This window comes from Vanrija pseudolonga, chromosome 2 (assembly GCF_020906515.1).
Source record: "Vanrija pseudolonga chromosome 2, complete sequence".
Taxonomy (NCBI): Eukaryota; Fungi; Basidiomycota; class Tremellomycetes; order Trichosporonales; family Trichosporonaceae; genus Vanrija; species Vanrija pseudolonga.
Genome location: NC_085850.1, coordinates 3,174,013 through 3,187,451, shown reverse-complemented (window position 1 = coordinate 3,187,451; position 13,439 = coordinate 3,174,013). Strand labels below are relative to the sequence as shown.

Here is a 13,439-nt window from a genome sequence, read left to right as displayed (position 1 = left end):
AAGCTCGCTCGCTGCAGCGCCTTTGGCGCGTCGCATGACTAGTAGTTACACAACAACATAGGGCGGGGGCCGAGGCGACCGCGTGCCCACAGGTCTTACCTGAGAATTATATACAGTGATGGTTGTGGGGAATGCAATAGTTGGTGGACATGTATGTGTGAAGTGGACATGGTTGTGGTTTGTGGTAGTCGCTAACGACGCCGCCGCGGACCAGTTGGATCAGAAGTGTAGTAGATGATGCCCTGGACGTCAGCTCATAATACGCTGCTAAGCGAGACCTACCTTCAAGTCGAGGAAGCGCTTGAGACGGTTCTTCCACCCCCTCGTCTTGATACCCGCCACATTTCCGCGGCTCACCATCTCATCAAAAGCAATGGGCTCGTACCGCAGGATACGCAGCCAGAACGCTTTGTCGCCGACAATCATGGCGTGGAACTGGGCGTCCAGCGCAGCGTTGGTGGCGGCGGTCGAGCCCATGTCGGCGTCCTCGGCGTCCCCGGCGTCAGAGGAAGCATCAGTTGTTTGCTTCTTGGGGGCCCGCCGCCTCGGCGCGGGTGGCTGCTTGGCGGCACGCACGATGGTTGCCGTGGCTGAGTTCTTGCCTTTGCCTTTGCCTTTTGTGCGTGAGGCGGGTACGTCGGGAGGGTGGAGGGCTGCCCAGACATTCGTGGCTACCTTGACTAATGCGGCGTGGCCGAGATCTGAACGGTAGCCGTACTGTTTCGCCAGGCGTTGGAGTTTGGCCGTGTCCCATGACTTGTAGTCGGGCATGGCGGAGGATGTGGCAGGTGGCGGTGAGTCGGCAGCTTCGTCGTCCTCTTCGTCCGAACCGATGGCATCAATGTCGTGGTATTCTGGCTCTTCATCGATGTCGTCGTGGTCGTCGTCATGGTCGTCGTCCGAGTCGTCGACGATCTCATCGTCGCGATGGTTGCTGGCGCCGTCGTTGGACTCGAAGTCGCTCGCAGTTTCGTCAAGCCCATCGCCGACGCCGTCCCACGTCAGAGTGGCGTCCGCGCCCCACTCATTCTCCGAGACACCAGCCTCGCTGGGCGCGACCGACGAGACTTCGTATGACGAGTAAGCCTCTCCATCGCCTTCCCAGATCAACACCGCATCGCCGCCCCAGCCGTCCGCTTCCCAGCCGTTCTCCCACGGCTCGTCGGCTTCGATATCGTCAGGCGTCGAGTTGATGTTGATAACCTCTGGCTGGAGAGCAGGCGAGTCGGTGACCCGATGTGGTGATGACACAGGCCCATTCTCCTTGTCCACGCGCGTCTTGGCCGCCTTGGGAGTCACAGATGTCTCGCGGAAGGCCGCTAAGAAGCCAGCGCTCTCCACCTCACGCGGAGACGCCGCGCCACTTGGCGTCCATGGCCTGCTGGATAGCGATCGCTCTAGCGCGCTTGGCGCGACCGTTGTCGTTGGGTCGGGACCGGTACCCTTGGTCTCGCGTACCGGCCCCCGACCGAAAGGGCGGGGTTGGCGAGTTGCTCCCTGCCGATAACGACGGGGAGGCAAAGCGCGGCGTCGGGCGGCTCATCTTGGGTTCGAAACCACCCTCGTCCTCGTCGTCTTCATCACGCGGGACCTGCGTCGCCCTGAGGAAGTTGAACTCTTCCTCTGTGCGCCGCTCCATCGCCTCCTCGCGCTGCTTGAAGCCGTCTTTGGCAACTTGCGTGAGGCCGATAGCTGGGGGCGCCTGCATGAGAAAGCTCTCGTCGTCCGACATGCTTGAGCGTGGGGGGCGAGTGAACTCGCCTGCGAGGTCGGACTCGCCGAGTGGCTGCGTTGCGGGCATCTCGAACTCGGGGCTCATGGGCGGTGTTCTCGACGGCGCGGGGCTGGACGCGCCAACGACAGCGCGTGCCCTTGAGTCTACCTCATAGTCCCAAGACTCTCCGCGGGAGTGAGTAGCTTTGACGGTGGTGAGGTTCAGCCCTGCGCGTTTCTGTGTCCCGAGGTCAACGCCTGGCGCGTGGAGGAGGTCCGCTGCAGCGGCAGAGTGTGCGCGGTGCCCGAGCAGAGTGAGGTCTTGCGAGCCCTCCAATGCATTTAATAGGAGCTCCTTGAGGTCTGGGGGCGAATTTGGCGGGCGATAGACGGGAGGAAGGCAGGTGGAGATGTGTCGCTGCGTGGGTGAGCTCCGCGCACTGCCACAGCCACCTACCCATCGCGCTGGTCCACTGTCCTGTTTCTTGAACTCTAAACGGCATACGACACAGTTCGTGAGCTGTTTGAGTACGACAACGCGCCCAAGCCACTCGGGAACGGGCACAGGCGTCTCAGACGGCGGCGGGGCGAGGGCGAGAGCGACGACCTTGGCTGGCCGCGACGAGGGGCCGCGGGGTATGCTTCCGCCACGACTTTTGGATGACGATGGGCCTAACCCGCGCGCTGAGGACGAAGGGGGTCTAGTAGACGCCAAGCTTGAGCGACTGGATGACGCCGAGCCTGGTCCGAGGAAGGTGAAACGCGCCGCGAGGTCGCTCGCGACACTCTCGCCTACGAACTCGATCTCGTCATCGTCCTCGATGCTCAGCTTTGTCTGGGACCGCTTGGGGCGACGCGGGCCACTGCACGGGATCGGCGTGTGTCGCTTGCCTGTGCTGGTGCTCGCTGTTGGCGAGTCCGAGTCGTCGAGGACGACAATACTGTCGTTACGCAGTGTCGCTGTGCTCGCGCGCGAGGTGGAGCGCGAGGCCCGTGGAGGCGACTCGAGGAGGATGGGCTCGTCCGAGCTGCTGCTCGAGCTGGAGGGTACGAGGCTTCTGCCCGCGGCGGCAGACTGCCTCGTGCCACTCATGCCGTCTGTAGCTGGCTTGGACGCGTGGACGTGGGTGGTGGAGAAAGTGGAGCGTTGCGATGAGGGGAGATCGAGGTCAAGCGAGCAGAGCAGGGAGTGAACCCTGTCAACTTCTGGACCACATCCAAGAACGCGTCAACAACATTGCCCCGGCGGAAGCAATCTCGCGTGGCAGGCGGCCGATCAACCTAAGGTGCATTGATCGCTGCAGTTGCGACAAAGGAGAAACATGCATGCGGGTAAAGAAGTAGCCACAGAGAGTGCACAAGTGCACGTACCAATGTGCACATGATGTGCATCGCATGATATGGGTAGCTGCCGGGAAGCGTGTACTTACAGCGAGATGCCACTGCCCGATTGTCCATTGTTGTGCCAGGGTGCGCCTGCCTGCCATGACGCCATGAACAACGGCACCCACAGTTCTCGCCACGTCCAGCCCCGCGTTGCTAGCAAGTCTAGACTTGGTACCACCAACTCAATCTCCACTCACCCCTGGCTACACTTCAATATCCATAAACTACATCTCCCTCTTTGCATCCCTCACTCTCTCTCACTTGCATTTTTATCACTCTTATCCATAAATCAGAAATGTCGGTTCCGACAGCGGGCACGCTGCCCCCCTCGCATGGCAGAGATAACCAGGGTGAGTGGGCGCGCGCGGCGCGTCGTTGGACACCAGACACTCACACCGCCAAGCAATGGGAACGCCTTCAAGCCCCGGATCTGGGCCGTCAGAGTTTGCCGAGACGGCCACCGTCCAGCTCGAGTGGCGACTCAGCGGCCTTCGGCAAATGTACGAGAGCAGCAAGGGAGAGTCCAAGTCGTGAGTAGCGTTGTCGGGGGGCGCGGCGCCTTTGCACACTGGCTCACACGCGAGCAGAAAGTGCGTCAAGTCTGCTGTTTTCGGCGACGCCGACAACCTGTGGGAAGTGCTCTGGTACCCCAACTCTGGCGTCCAGGGAGGCGAGTTTGCCAGCTTGTATCTGTCGTGTGTGGTGAGTCGATCGTGTCGCAATCCCCGAGATCGCACCTAATGCCCGCCCATAGCCAACAACACAAGAGCGCGAGCAGGGCATAGGCGGCAAGTGGTCGCGAAAGGGCAAGTGGTGGTTCCGCTTCGAGGTCAAGGTGCCCGAAGAGCGCAAGGGCCAACTCCTTGTCCTCACCTCCAAGGACGCGAGCGACCACATGTTTGCAGTCAAGACGGCAAACTGGGGCTGGCAGCAGTTTGCGAAGCGTGACCAGCTGTTCCTCCACCCGGCTGTTGTTCAAGCCGACGCGTTTGTGATTGTGTGCACAATCTCGGCACAGCCGCAGCTTCCCGCCGGCTACTGGCTAGGATTGAGTCTTCCGCCGCGCAGCCTCACGACCGGAACGACAGGCAGTGCAATCAACACGTCACTCGGGTTGGGCTCGTGGGCTGGCGGGGACGGTGCGAATGGTGGCGTGGCCGGCGGCACCATGGCGGCCGGTGGGCCAAAGCGCGTCGTGCCGCGCGATCTCGTGTCATCCGTTGGTGACATGCTTGATGACCCATGTAAGTGGATGATGGCAGTAGAATGTTGCGCGCATGATGCTAACCCGGGCCGTAGTATACTCTGATGTCGAGTTCGTGATCCCCGCACCCCGGATCGACAGTGGCGGGTATGACGAACAAAGGCCGCCACCACGCCGCATCTACGCCAACAAGAAGCTTCTCAACCGGTGTCAGTACTTTGATGCCATGTTCCACGGCGGGTTCGGCGAGTCTGAGGGTGCTTTAGCAGACGTGAGTGGAGGTCTGTTTGGCCGGTACTGACAATCAGATGGACCAGGATCCGACGCTCGACCTGCTGTCTGACTCGGACGAGGAGGACGAGGCGCAGGAGCTGCTCGAGTCACCGCAGTACGCGGGCCTGGTGCCGCAATTGCGTGACCATTCGACAACGACAACGCGGGATACCTCGCCCGCGCAGACGCGCCGCCTGTCGAGTGAGAGCGCCGAGCAGCCTACGCCCCGGCGTGGGGCGAACGCCGACGACGACAGCGAGGATGACGAGGAGGAGGGTACGGACGGTACGGGAACGAGCGACGGGTCGAGCGAGGAGACGAACCCCGCCGACGCTTCAGCCGAAGGCTCGGTTTCAGAGAGTACTGCGACCGCGGCGCAGGATGTTTCAACGGCCACTGAGCCAGTCAAGCGCGAGTCGCGCACGCGCACTAGGAGTATCGGGAATGCTGTGCTCGGGCCCAAGAAGAGCCGCGTGGTGATCCGCGACGCGGCGTGGAGTACATGGTGGGCGGTTCTATACTTCGTGAGTGTGGAGAGGGGTTGAGATAGCGACGGTGGTGGCTGACATTGCAGCTCTACACCGACATCATCTACTTTGCGCCACTGTCTTCGTCTTTCGCTTCGTCTCGGCACCCGAGGCACAGCCGCAGCAACTCGTCGACGAGCATCCCCACCAACGAGCCCCGTAATCGTCGCGAATGGGTTGCGCAGTGGCTGGCTGAGCGTGGCATGAGCTCTGGGATTGGCGCCTCGGACGCGGTGCCCGGCACGGCCACGAGTGCGTCTTTCAACTTCACTTCGACCTTGAACGGATTCCCGGCCTCCAGCGACGGCGTCACTACGCTTGCTGTTGGCCCGCGTCCGGTCTCTGCCAAGTCGGTGTACCGCCTGGCCGACAAGCTTGGCCTACCGGCGCTCAAGCTCCGCGCGTACAACCACATCATCTACTGGCTCAAGCCGGACAACATCCCCGCCGAGGTATTCAGCCGCTTCTCGTGCACGTTTGAGGACGTGCGCAAGGTGCAGGTCGCGCTGTTCCTCAAGCATTGGTCCGACATTAAAAAGTCGGACACGATGCAGAACATCTGGAAACAGATCCGCGAGGGCAAGCACGTCGGGTTCGAGGAGGGTGAGTAGTGTCCTGCAAAACTGCGCGCACACATGCTGAGCGAGCCTTTTTGTTGACACAGTCATCGCTGAGTGTATGGCCGCTGACGCACGCAGTGTGGCCGTTGATCGTGAGCCAGCTCGACTTCCGCCCGTCGTAGTGACGCGGCCGGAGGTGAGAAGGGTGGAGAGGGTGACAGCCCCGTCGGCTTGTGTGCCGGTGCCGACCCAACCCCGCCACCCCGCCGGTGTGTCACCTCAGCACCCTACTCTGCTTGGTGTGTCGCCTCAGCCGCGCGTCCCGCTTGTTGTGCCGCCTCGTCCCCAGACGCCAGCTCGTGCGTCACCTCGTCCTCGTACCCCCGCCAATGTCCACTCTCGCCCTCGGACTCCAGCCAGTGTCCACTCCCGTCCCCGTACCCCCAGCGGTGTCCACTCACGCCCCCACACCCCCGCTCAAGTCCCCTCTCGCCCTCCCATGCCAGTGCGCACTGTGTCCGCTGGTGTCCACGGTGTCCATGCCCGCCCCCGAACCATTACTACTCATTCACGACCTCCTATGCCCCGTACATTGTCCTCGAGCGCTGCGAGCACTCTGTCGACCCACCCACCGGCGCACTCGATGCGCCCCCGTTGTCTATAGTCATATCTGTACATGCATGTTGTTGCCTGCGTCTACTTTTTACGTTTTTGCCGCGCCTTACGTGCATGGGCGTGACGATAAGACTTTGGTATGTTGCCGAGGATGCCGGAAGATAGGTCGTGTCAGCGTGATGACGGCGTGCGGCGGGGCATGATGACTTGCTTTTAACGGGGCAATGAGCCGCCGGCATGGAGGGGACGTGCAGCCGGTGCGCCAGAGGGGCCCGCCTGCCCCGCGCCTCGTGTTGCTGTTCCTGTGATGCGTCGTCGTCGTCGGCCGCGGTCTGCCAGGCTGCCATGTCAAAGTCGCGCAGCCATTCGTTCGCCGCGCTCGCCGCGTGAGCCGAGCCGAGCTGGAACGAACGAGTCTTCGTTTTGACTTTTGAGACTCGTGGGGACGCAGGGTTCATGAGCCTGGCATGGGGTTGGCTGGGCAAACACCGCCAAAGCCGGGATTAGGGCGTGGTATTAGGACCACGGGTGTCATTAGGAAAGTATTTTAACGGCACAATCGGGGCTCCGTCCGTCCGCCAATGCCAGGCTCACGCGCCCACTAATGCGCCGGCGGCCTGAATGCTTTGCTTTGTGTGGTTGGTTGGTCAGGCGAGCTGAGGGACGAGGGAGGGTATGCATCGACAGACAGGCGACACGGTTAGGTCGCGCGTTGTGGACCGAGGTAGGTGTCGTGTTCTTGTTCACGACTTGACTGTATCAGCACGACCGAGCGGCGACGACGACGACGACAACAACGACGGTAGCAGCAACCAAGACATCACCTGGACATCGACTTCTTTGGCCGCCCCCATCGCACCGGCTGAATTGACTTGCCTTTCGCGTCCCACGAAACCTCAGTCTCCGTCGCCCGTTCGGCTCAGTCAGCCAGCCGCGCAAGGCTCGTACGACCACCGACAACACCGAGGTAAGTGTGCATGCAGCGGCGACGGCGACGACGTACCCACCCTCCCCCCACGCTGACTTATCTCGGTGTAGTGCCGCGCTGCCCGAAGAGGACGCTATCGCGAATCAAGTATTCTGAATTATTGGGGCAGCGACCCCCGCCAACCAGCCCACGACGCACGAGCCCGGGCCATCAAGAGCCCGATAACCGTCGCCTTCGCCGCTGCGTGGGTTGATTTTTCGGCGACGAGCACGAGCACAAGCACCAGCAGACGAGTAAACATCTGCAGACAGCAGCGATACATTGCGGCGTAGGCGAGACGTCGCGCGCATCATCGCACGCATCGGATCGCATCGAATACAACAACCCCGCCTTTACTCCACCACCGCTCCCGGCAGCTCGTCCCTCGCTCCTCGCCTCGCGACGACCATGTCCCTCCCGTCCATCTCTATCCCGCAGGCCCGCCGCATCGCCGTCGACGTGACGGGCGCGCAGATTGTGCAGGAGGAGTCGCCTGCGGTGGGTCGTGGCTACGCCGAAGGGGGAAGACCGCCCGCTGACAACAACACAGACACGCGACTCGAGAGGTATCTACCTCCCGCACTACATTGAGGCCGTTTCGCATATCGCTATTGATGTGAGTGGTGCGATGGGCTGGCGGGCTGGGTTGGGCCGAATGTGGGGGCGTGAACGGCGCGCCGCGCTTCCTGTCCTCGCTCAAGGCAGCCCTCGCGTCCTCAGGCTCGCGCTTGCACTCGACACACGCCGCTGACCCTCCCCCAGATCGGCGGATCCCTCGCCAAAGTCATCTACTTCACCCGCTCCTCCCACCCCGTCCCCACCACCCCTCCTCGCTCCGACCCCTCCTCGCCCTTCCTCGCCCCAGCGCAGACGCTGTCCTCACCGACCTCGTCCTCGTCCTCAACGCTCCCCCATGCGCCCGACTCGCTGGCGTCGAGCAGCAGCTCGGGCGAGTTCCACCCGCCGACACCACGGCCAGTGATCAACGGCGCGCTGACCCCCGGTATCTTGTCGAATGCGCGCGCGCAGTCGCGGAGTGGATCGCCAGCGCGGCCGAAGAAGCGCGGCGGAATCGGCGGACACCACCGCTTCAGGAGAACATCGCTCCCGGACCCCCTGCCAGGCGGCCTGGTAAACTTTGCCCGCTTCGAAACGGAGCGCGTCGACGACCTCATCGAGTTCCTCCAGGACCTGATCGCCGACAGTGCAAGGGCCAACCGCGTCAGCCTGGACCAGATGAAGTCGATGGTCAAGGTCATGGCGACGGGCGGCGGTGCGCACAAGTTTTACGACCGCCTCACGACCGAGCTGGGTGTCGAGGTGCGCCGCGAAGAGGAGATGGAGTGTCTGATTCTGGGATTGGGCTTTGTGGCTCTCATTCCAGAGGAAGTCTTCTGGTTCTCCGAGGAGCTCGTCTACAAGGTGTCGCACCCCGAGACGAGCGCAAACGGCACGCCAGTGCCGATCACCATCCCCGCCGCCGAGCTGCCACGGCCGTCACCAACACCACCAATGTACCAGGTGTCTTTTGCGCCCGCGGGCGACGACACGCCAGTGTTCCCGTGTCTGCTGGTCAACATTGGCTCGGGTGTGTCCATTGTCAAGGTGGACGAGGACGGCAGCTACGAGCGTGTGAGCGGCACGTCGCTGGGCGGCGGCACGCTGTGGGGCCTGCTGTCCCTGCTCACCGACGCGAGCACGTTTGACGAGATGTTGCTGCTCTCGGAGCAGGGCGACAACTCGGCCGTCGACATGCTCGTCGGCGACATTTACGGCCAGGACGCGAGCAAGATTGGCCTCAAGAGCTCGACGATCGCCAGTACTTTCGGCAAGGTGTTCAAGCACGGCGACAGCTCGCAGCGGCGCAAGAAGGCGTTCAAGCAGGAGGACATTGCCAGGTCGCTCCTGTACGCGATTAGCAACAACATCGGGCACGTGGCGTATATGAATGCGGCAAAGTATGGCCTCGACAGGGTGTTTTTCTCGGGCTGCTTTATTCGAGGTGAGTAGCGACACGAGGCGCCAAGCGCCGAGCCAGCCTCAGGTTGCTGAGCTTCCATTGACACTCTCCAGGCCACGCCGCAACCATCTCGACCCTCTCATACGCCATCCGCTTCTGGTCCAAGGGCACCATGCGCGCGTGCTTCCTCCGGCACGAGGGCTTCCTAGGCGCCATGGGCGCGTGGATCAAGAATGTCGAGGACGGCGACGACGCCGCTGCGGGGATTAACGGCGTTGCGGCCGCCGCAGTTGCCGAAGCGCTCCAGCTCGACGACGCATTGGAAGAGGTTAGTAAGCTTAGCATTTCGTAAGGCATTGCATGTATTCTTGCGCACGCAGAGCCGCGAGCCGCGAGGCGCAGCCAGAGTGGGGCCGGACGGGGGCTGTCGAGACGCGTCAAGAGGGCGCGGCCGGAAAGTCAATACCAGATACCGCGTCGGCGGTCCGCCGGGCCGCAAGCGACACCACACCAGCCTTGGCTCAAGTCATTCCACACCCCGTCAACATGTCCAAGAAATGTTGCATGCCCTCATCCGAGTGCCTACATGATGCATCGTGACCCCCCAGGGTGGGCCAACCCCGCGCCCCACCCTCACTCGCACCCCCGCGCCCTATACGCGTGGTGCTTCTCGCGTGGTGATTTCTCTAAAGCATAAAGGTGAGGGGCTGCTCGAGGTAGCCCTTGAAGGACTGGAGCCAGCGGGCGCCGACGGCGCCGTCGACGGTGCGGTGGTCCGACGACAGGGTGACGTTCATGACGTTGATCGTCTTGAAGCCCTTGGGGTCCTCGGGCGCGGGGACAAGCTTGGCCGACGTCTTGCCAACGGCGAGGATGCAGCTCTGGGGAGGGTTGATGATGGCGGTGAAGTGCTCAATGCCGAACATGCCCAGGTTGGAGATGGTGAAGGTGCCGCCCTGGTACTCGTCGGGCTTGAGCTTGCCGTCGCGGGCCTTGGTGGCCAGCGCCTTGGTCTCAGCCGAGATGGTCGAAAGACCCTTGCCGCCAGCATCCTTGATGATGGGGGTGATCAGGCCCGTAGGGGTGGCGACAGCGACCGAGATGTCGGCCTTCTTGTATCTGAGGGTGTTAGAGTTGGTTCAGACGAAGCCCTTCACAACTCACTGCCTGATGGTCTCGCCGAGCCAGGCCGAGTTGGCCTCGGGGACGTCACCAAGAGCAAGAGCAGCGGCCTTGACAACTGGAATGTCAGCACAACACACCAAAGTGAAACCCACTGAAGTCGTTGACCGAGAGTTTGGACTTGCCCTCCGACGCCTTGTTGAAGACCTGGCGGAGCTTGAGGAGACGGTCGACCTCGATCTCAACAGTGAGGTAGTAGTGGGGGACCTCGCGCTTCGACTCGGACAGACGCTTGCCGATGACTTTCCTCATGTTGGAAACGGGGATGTCCTCGTACTCGGCGGCGGCGGGGGCAGCAGCAGCAGTAGGGGCGGCCGCGGCCGCGGGAGCGGCAGCGCCCTTGAAGGCGTCGACGTCGGCCTTGACGATGCGGCCGTCGGGGCCGGTGCCCTTGACCTGGCCGAGGGGAATGCCCTTCTCGAGGGCAATCTTGCGAGCAAGGGGCGAGGCGAAGAACGAGGGCTTGTCGGCGCCGACGGGCTCGGCGGCCTTGGGAGCAGCAGCCTTGGGGGCCTCGGCGGCCTTGGGAGCCTCAGCAGCCTTGGGGGCCTCAGCCTTGGGGGCCGGCGCGTCGTCCTCGTGGGGGATGGCCTCGGGGGCATCGTCGCCAGACTTGGCGAGCGCGTCGGCCTGCGACAGGTCGTCGCCCTCCTCACCGACAATGGCGATGGTGCTGCCGACCTGGATGTTCTTGGATCCGTCGGGGGACTGGGGTAAGGGCGTTAGCGGGCACACTGGAGTACGATGTTGTGCGAGCTCAACCGTGCGACCAAAGCGACCGCGCAGAGATGCCGGCGGCATTTGTCCACCCCCTCCTTCATCCTCAAGCAGGCTCGCTGCACATCTCGCCCACCGAGGGGGCCCTCGAGCAATCTTGCGAGGAAGGCGAACACTTCGCCATCCCACTTGCACCGAGCACGACGCTGCCAGCCCACGAACTCCTATGCTCGACTTTGCGGGCAACAGGTATGTGTCCGCCCACGCCCTCCACCTCCGCCGCCCTTCCCCAACCAACTCGCCCCAAATCAACTCACGACAATCTTGGCGAGGATACCGTCGTCCTGGGCCTCGACGTCGATCGTGGCCTTGTCCGTCTCAATCTCAAGGAGGACATCGCCGGCCGCGAAGGCCTCGCCCTCGGCCTTCTTCCAGGCCGCGATACCACCCTCAGTCATGGTGGGCGACATGGCGGGCATCTTGAACTTTGCGAGCGCGGCAACGGCAGCCGAGGTGCGGAGGGCTGGGGCGTCAGTGGGGGCCTAGCAGAGGGGATGAGCTGGGCTGGGCCTGCTGTCCCAAGCCGCCTCGAGCCCAATCTCTTGCTCGAAAGCAAATCTCGGGATGCGACCGCCGGCGCAGGCCCAATTTTAGCTCCTGGTGTCGGTACTCACTGCGCGTAGCCTGGGCGCGGGCGCCGATGGCGACGTGACGCCTGGCGACGTTGGCAAAGGACATCATTGTGTTGTGCAGTGATGTATTATTAGAGAGGGGGTTGAGATGGAGGAGGAAGGTAGTGGTTGTAGGTTGATCGGTGGTGGAAAGCTGCTGCTGCCTGGTGCTGCCTGCCAGTGGTTGGGTTGCTGCTTGCCAGTGCCGCTTGCTGCCTCACCCAGCTTGTGGGGAAACGGCGGCAGATGGTGCGGCAGGCAGCTGGCCAGCTGGGTGGGTGGGTCAAGCGCGGTCGGCGGCGCAGGCGGGATCGGACTGCCATGACTTGCCGTCTTCCGTTACCGCTGGCTGCAACCCACCAGCCCAGGCACATGGGCACCCAGCGGCCAGCCAGCGGCCAGCCAGCATCCGCTCATGGACGCCGCACCGTAAATTAAACTAGACTCTATTATTTTGGAATTAATCCCAAGCCGAGTGCATGCTGGGTGGAGGACCCATACACAAATCTCGAGGTGGAGGTGGACCTGATGCACTGGGTCATTGGGCCAGGTCTTTGACGTCGAGGTCACTACAGCAACAACAATACAACGCAAAATGACAGCAGACACCGCACCACTACTCCTCCCAGGACAGCCCCTGCCAGCAGCGTACATCACCCCGCCGCTCCCAGCGGCAGGGGACGGGTGCTACGAGTATGGCGGCAAGATCCTCTCGTCGGTCATCGGGCGGCCTCGTCGCGACGGAGCTGTGGGTACAGGCCTCGCAACTCAGCTACCCTTCTAACACGCCCCAGGTTGTCAGCGTGATTAGAAAGGAGGAGGCAGGAGCAGTGCCTGATATCGGCGCAGTGGTGAGTGCTGAAGCGGCCGAGGAAGGCGAGGAAGGAAGGCGGCTGACACCACCCAGATCCTCGGACAAGTAGGTGCACCTTGTCTCATGATGTAGCCCACCTAACCCCCAGGTATCCCGCCTGTCGCCTCAACAAGCGCACGTCACGATCGAGATTGTCAACAACCGGCCCGTCGCCGAGTCGAGCGAGGAGCTCACCGGCGTGATTCGCATCGCTGACATTCGGTGAGCTACAGGGTTCCTCGTACTCAGCTCACACGCAGGTTGACGGAGCGCGACAAGATCAAGATGGGCGAGTGTTTCCGTCTCGGTGACATTGTCAAGGCCAAGGTCGTGAGTGCTAGCTGGCTGTAACTGACTGTAGCACTGACATACCAGATCTCGCTCGGCGACGCACGCAGCTACTACCTCTCAACGGCGGCCAACGAGCTCGGCGTGGTGTACGCGACGTCGCAGGATGGTGAGCTTGCATGATGTGTTGTATAGCTGACCCCAGGCAACCCCCTCCTGCCCGTCTCGTACCAGGAGATGGAGGACCAGGTGACGGGCAAGACTGAGAAGCGCAAGGTCGCCAAGCCGGAGGAGGTGTAGCTGTCTTGAGCTGTTCTACATCTGCTTGACCCAACGCCAGACCGAATCACACCACCCGCATGAAGATAGACATCATTGTACATGGCATGAACTGTATGAACAGAGGTGACGGGTGGGGCGACGTGTGGTCGCGCGCCGGCCCAACCCGCATGGCTGGCCGGTACTCCCTGCGTGGCTCCTCTCGCCGGTCGCGGGCAAGCTTGGCGCACTGCAATCCATGTGC

The 13,439-nt window shown here is 62.5% G+C and overlaps 6 protein-coding genes across 6 annotated transcripts; 3 read left to right on the top strand and 3 right to left on the bottom strand.

Annotated features, from left to right (window-relative positions):
- Positions 1–50: 50 nt before the first annotated feature.
- On the bottom strand, positions 51–1,732 carry LOC62_02G002989 (uncharacterized protein; the record flags this gene model as incomplete). Its single annotated transcript, XM_062769515.1, has 3 exons — positions 51–242; positions 283–1,319; positions 1,459–1,732. 3 exons carry the CDS (start codon positions 1,730–1,732, stop codon positions 192–194), a joined length of 1,362 nt encoding a protein of 453 aa, XP_062625499.1. The 3' UTR covers positions 51–191.
- A 682-nt stretch (positions 1,733–2,414) lies between these two features.
- Positions 2,415–2,806, bottom strand: LOC62_02G002988 (uncharacterized protein; the record flags this gene model as incomplete). The annotated part of the gene is made up of 2 exons (XM_062769514.1): positions 2,415–2,454; positions 2,514–2,806. 2 exons carry the CDS (start codon positions 2,804–2,806, stop codon positions 2,415–2,417), a joined length of 333 nt encoding a protein of 110 aa, XP_062625498.1.
- Positions 2,807–3,344: 538 nt separating this feature from the next.
- LOC62_02G002987 (uncharacterized protein) lies at positions 3,345–6,360 on the top strand. The gene is made up of 8 exons (XM_062769513.1): positions 3,345–3,449; positions 3,503–3,629; positions 3,687–3,801; positions 3,854–4,343; positions 4,399–4,574; positions 4,612–5,100; positions 5,151–5,706; positions 5,802–6,360. The coding sequence occupies exons 1-8, from the start codon at positions 3,395–3,397 to the stop codon at positions 5,843–5,845; spliced, it is 2,052 nt and encodes a 683-aa protein (XP_062625497.1). The 5' UTR covers positions 3,345–3,394; the 3' UTR covers positions 5,846–6,360.
- A 665-nt stretch (positions 6,361–7,025) lies between these two features.
- PANK2 (Pantothenate kinase 2) lies at positions 7,026–9,583 on the top strand. The gene is made up of 5 exons (XM_062769512.1): positions 7,026–7,245; positions 7,317–7,743; positions 7,796–7,861; positions 8,008–9,247; positions 9,319–9,583. Exons 2-5 carry the CDS (start codon positions 7,654–7,656, stop codon positions 9,555–9,557), a joined length of 1,635 nt encoding a protein of 544 aa, XP_062625496.1. The 5' UTR covers positions 7,026–7,245; positions 7,317–7,653; the 3' UTR covers positions 9,558–9,583.
- Positions 9,584–9,753: 170 nt separating this feature from the next.
- On the bottom strand, positions 9,754–11,990 carry DLAT (dihydrolipoyllysine-residue acetyltransferase). Its single transcript, XM_062769511.1, has 5 exons — positions 11,779–11,990; positions 11,422–11,627; positions 10,483–11,095; positions 10,370–10,445; positions 9,754–10,324 (listed from the first exon to the last, which is right to left on the bottom strand). Exons 1-5 carry the CDS (start codon positions 11,843–11,845, stop codon positions 9,892–9,894), a joined length of 1,395 nt encoding a protein of 464 aa, XP_062625495.1. The 5' UTR covers positions 11,846–11,990; the 3' UTR covers positions 9,754–9,891.
- A 363-nt stretch (positions 11,991–12,353) lies between these two features.
- csl4 (Exosome complex component csl4) lies at positions 12,354–13,334 on the top strand. The gene is made up of 7 exons (XM_062769510.1): positions 12,354–12,523; positions 12,570–12,626; positions 12,683–12,694; positions 12,738–12,850; positions 12,889–12,958; positions 13,004–13,085; positions 13,122–13,334. Exons 1-7 carry the CDS (start codon positions 12,371–12,373, stop codon positions 13,214–13,216), a joined length of 582 nt encoding a protein of 193 aa, XP_062625494.1. The 5' UTR covers positions 12,354–12,370; the 3' UTR covers positions 13,217–13,334.
- The last annotated feature ends 105 nt before the right edge of the window (positions 13,335–13,439 follow it).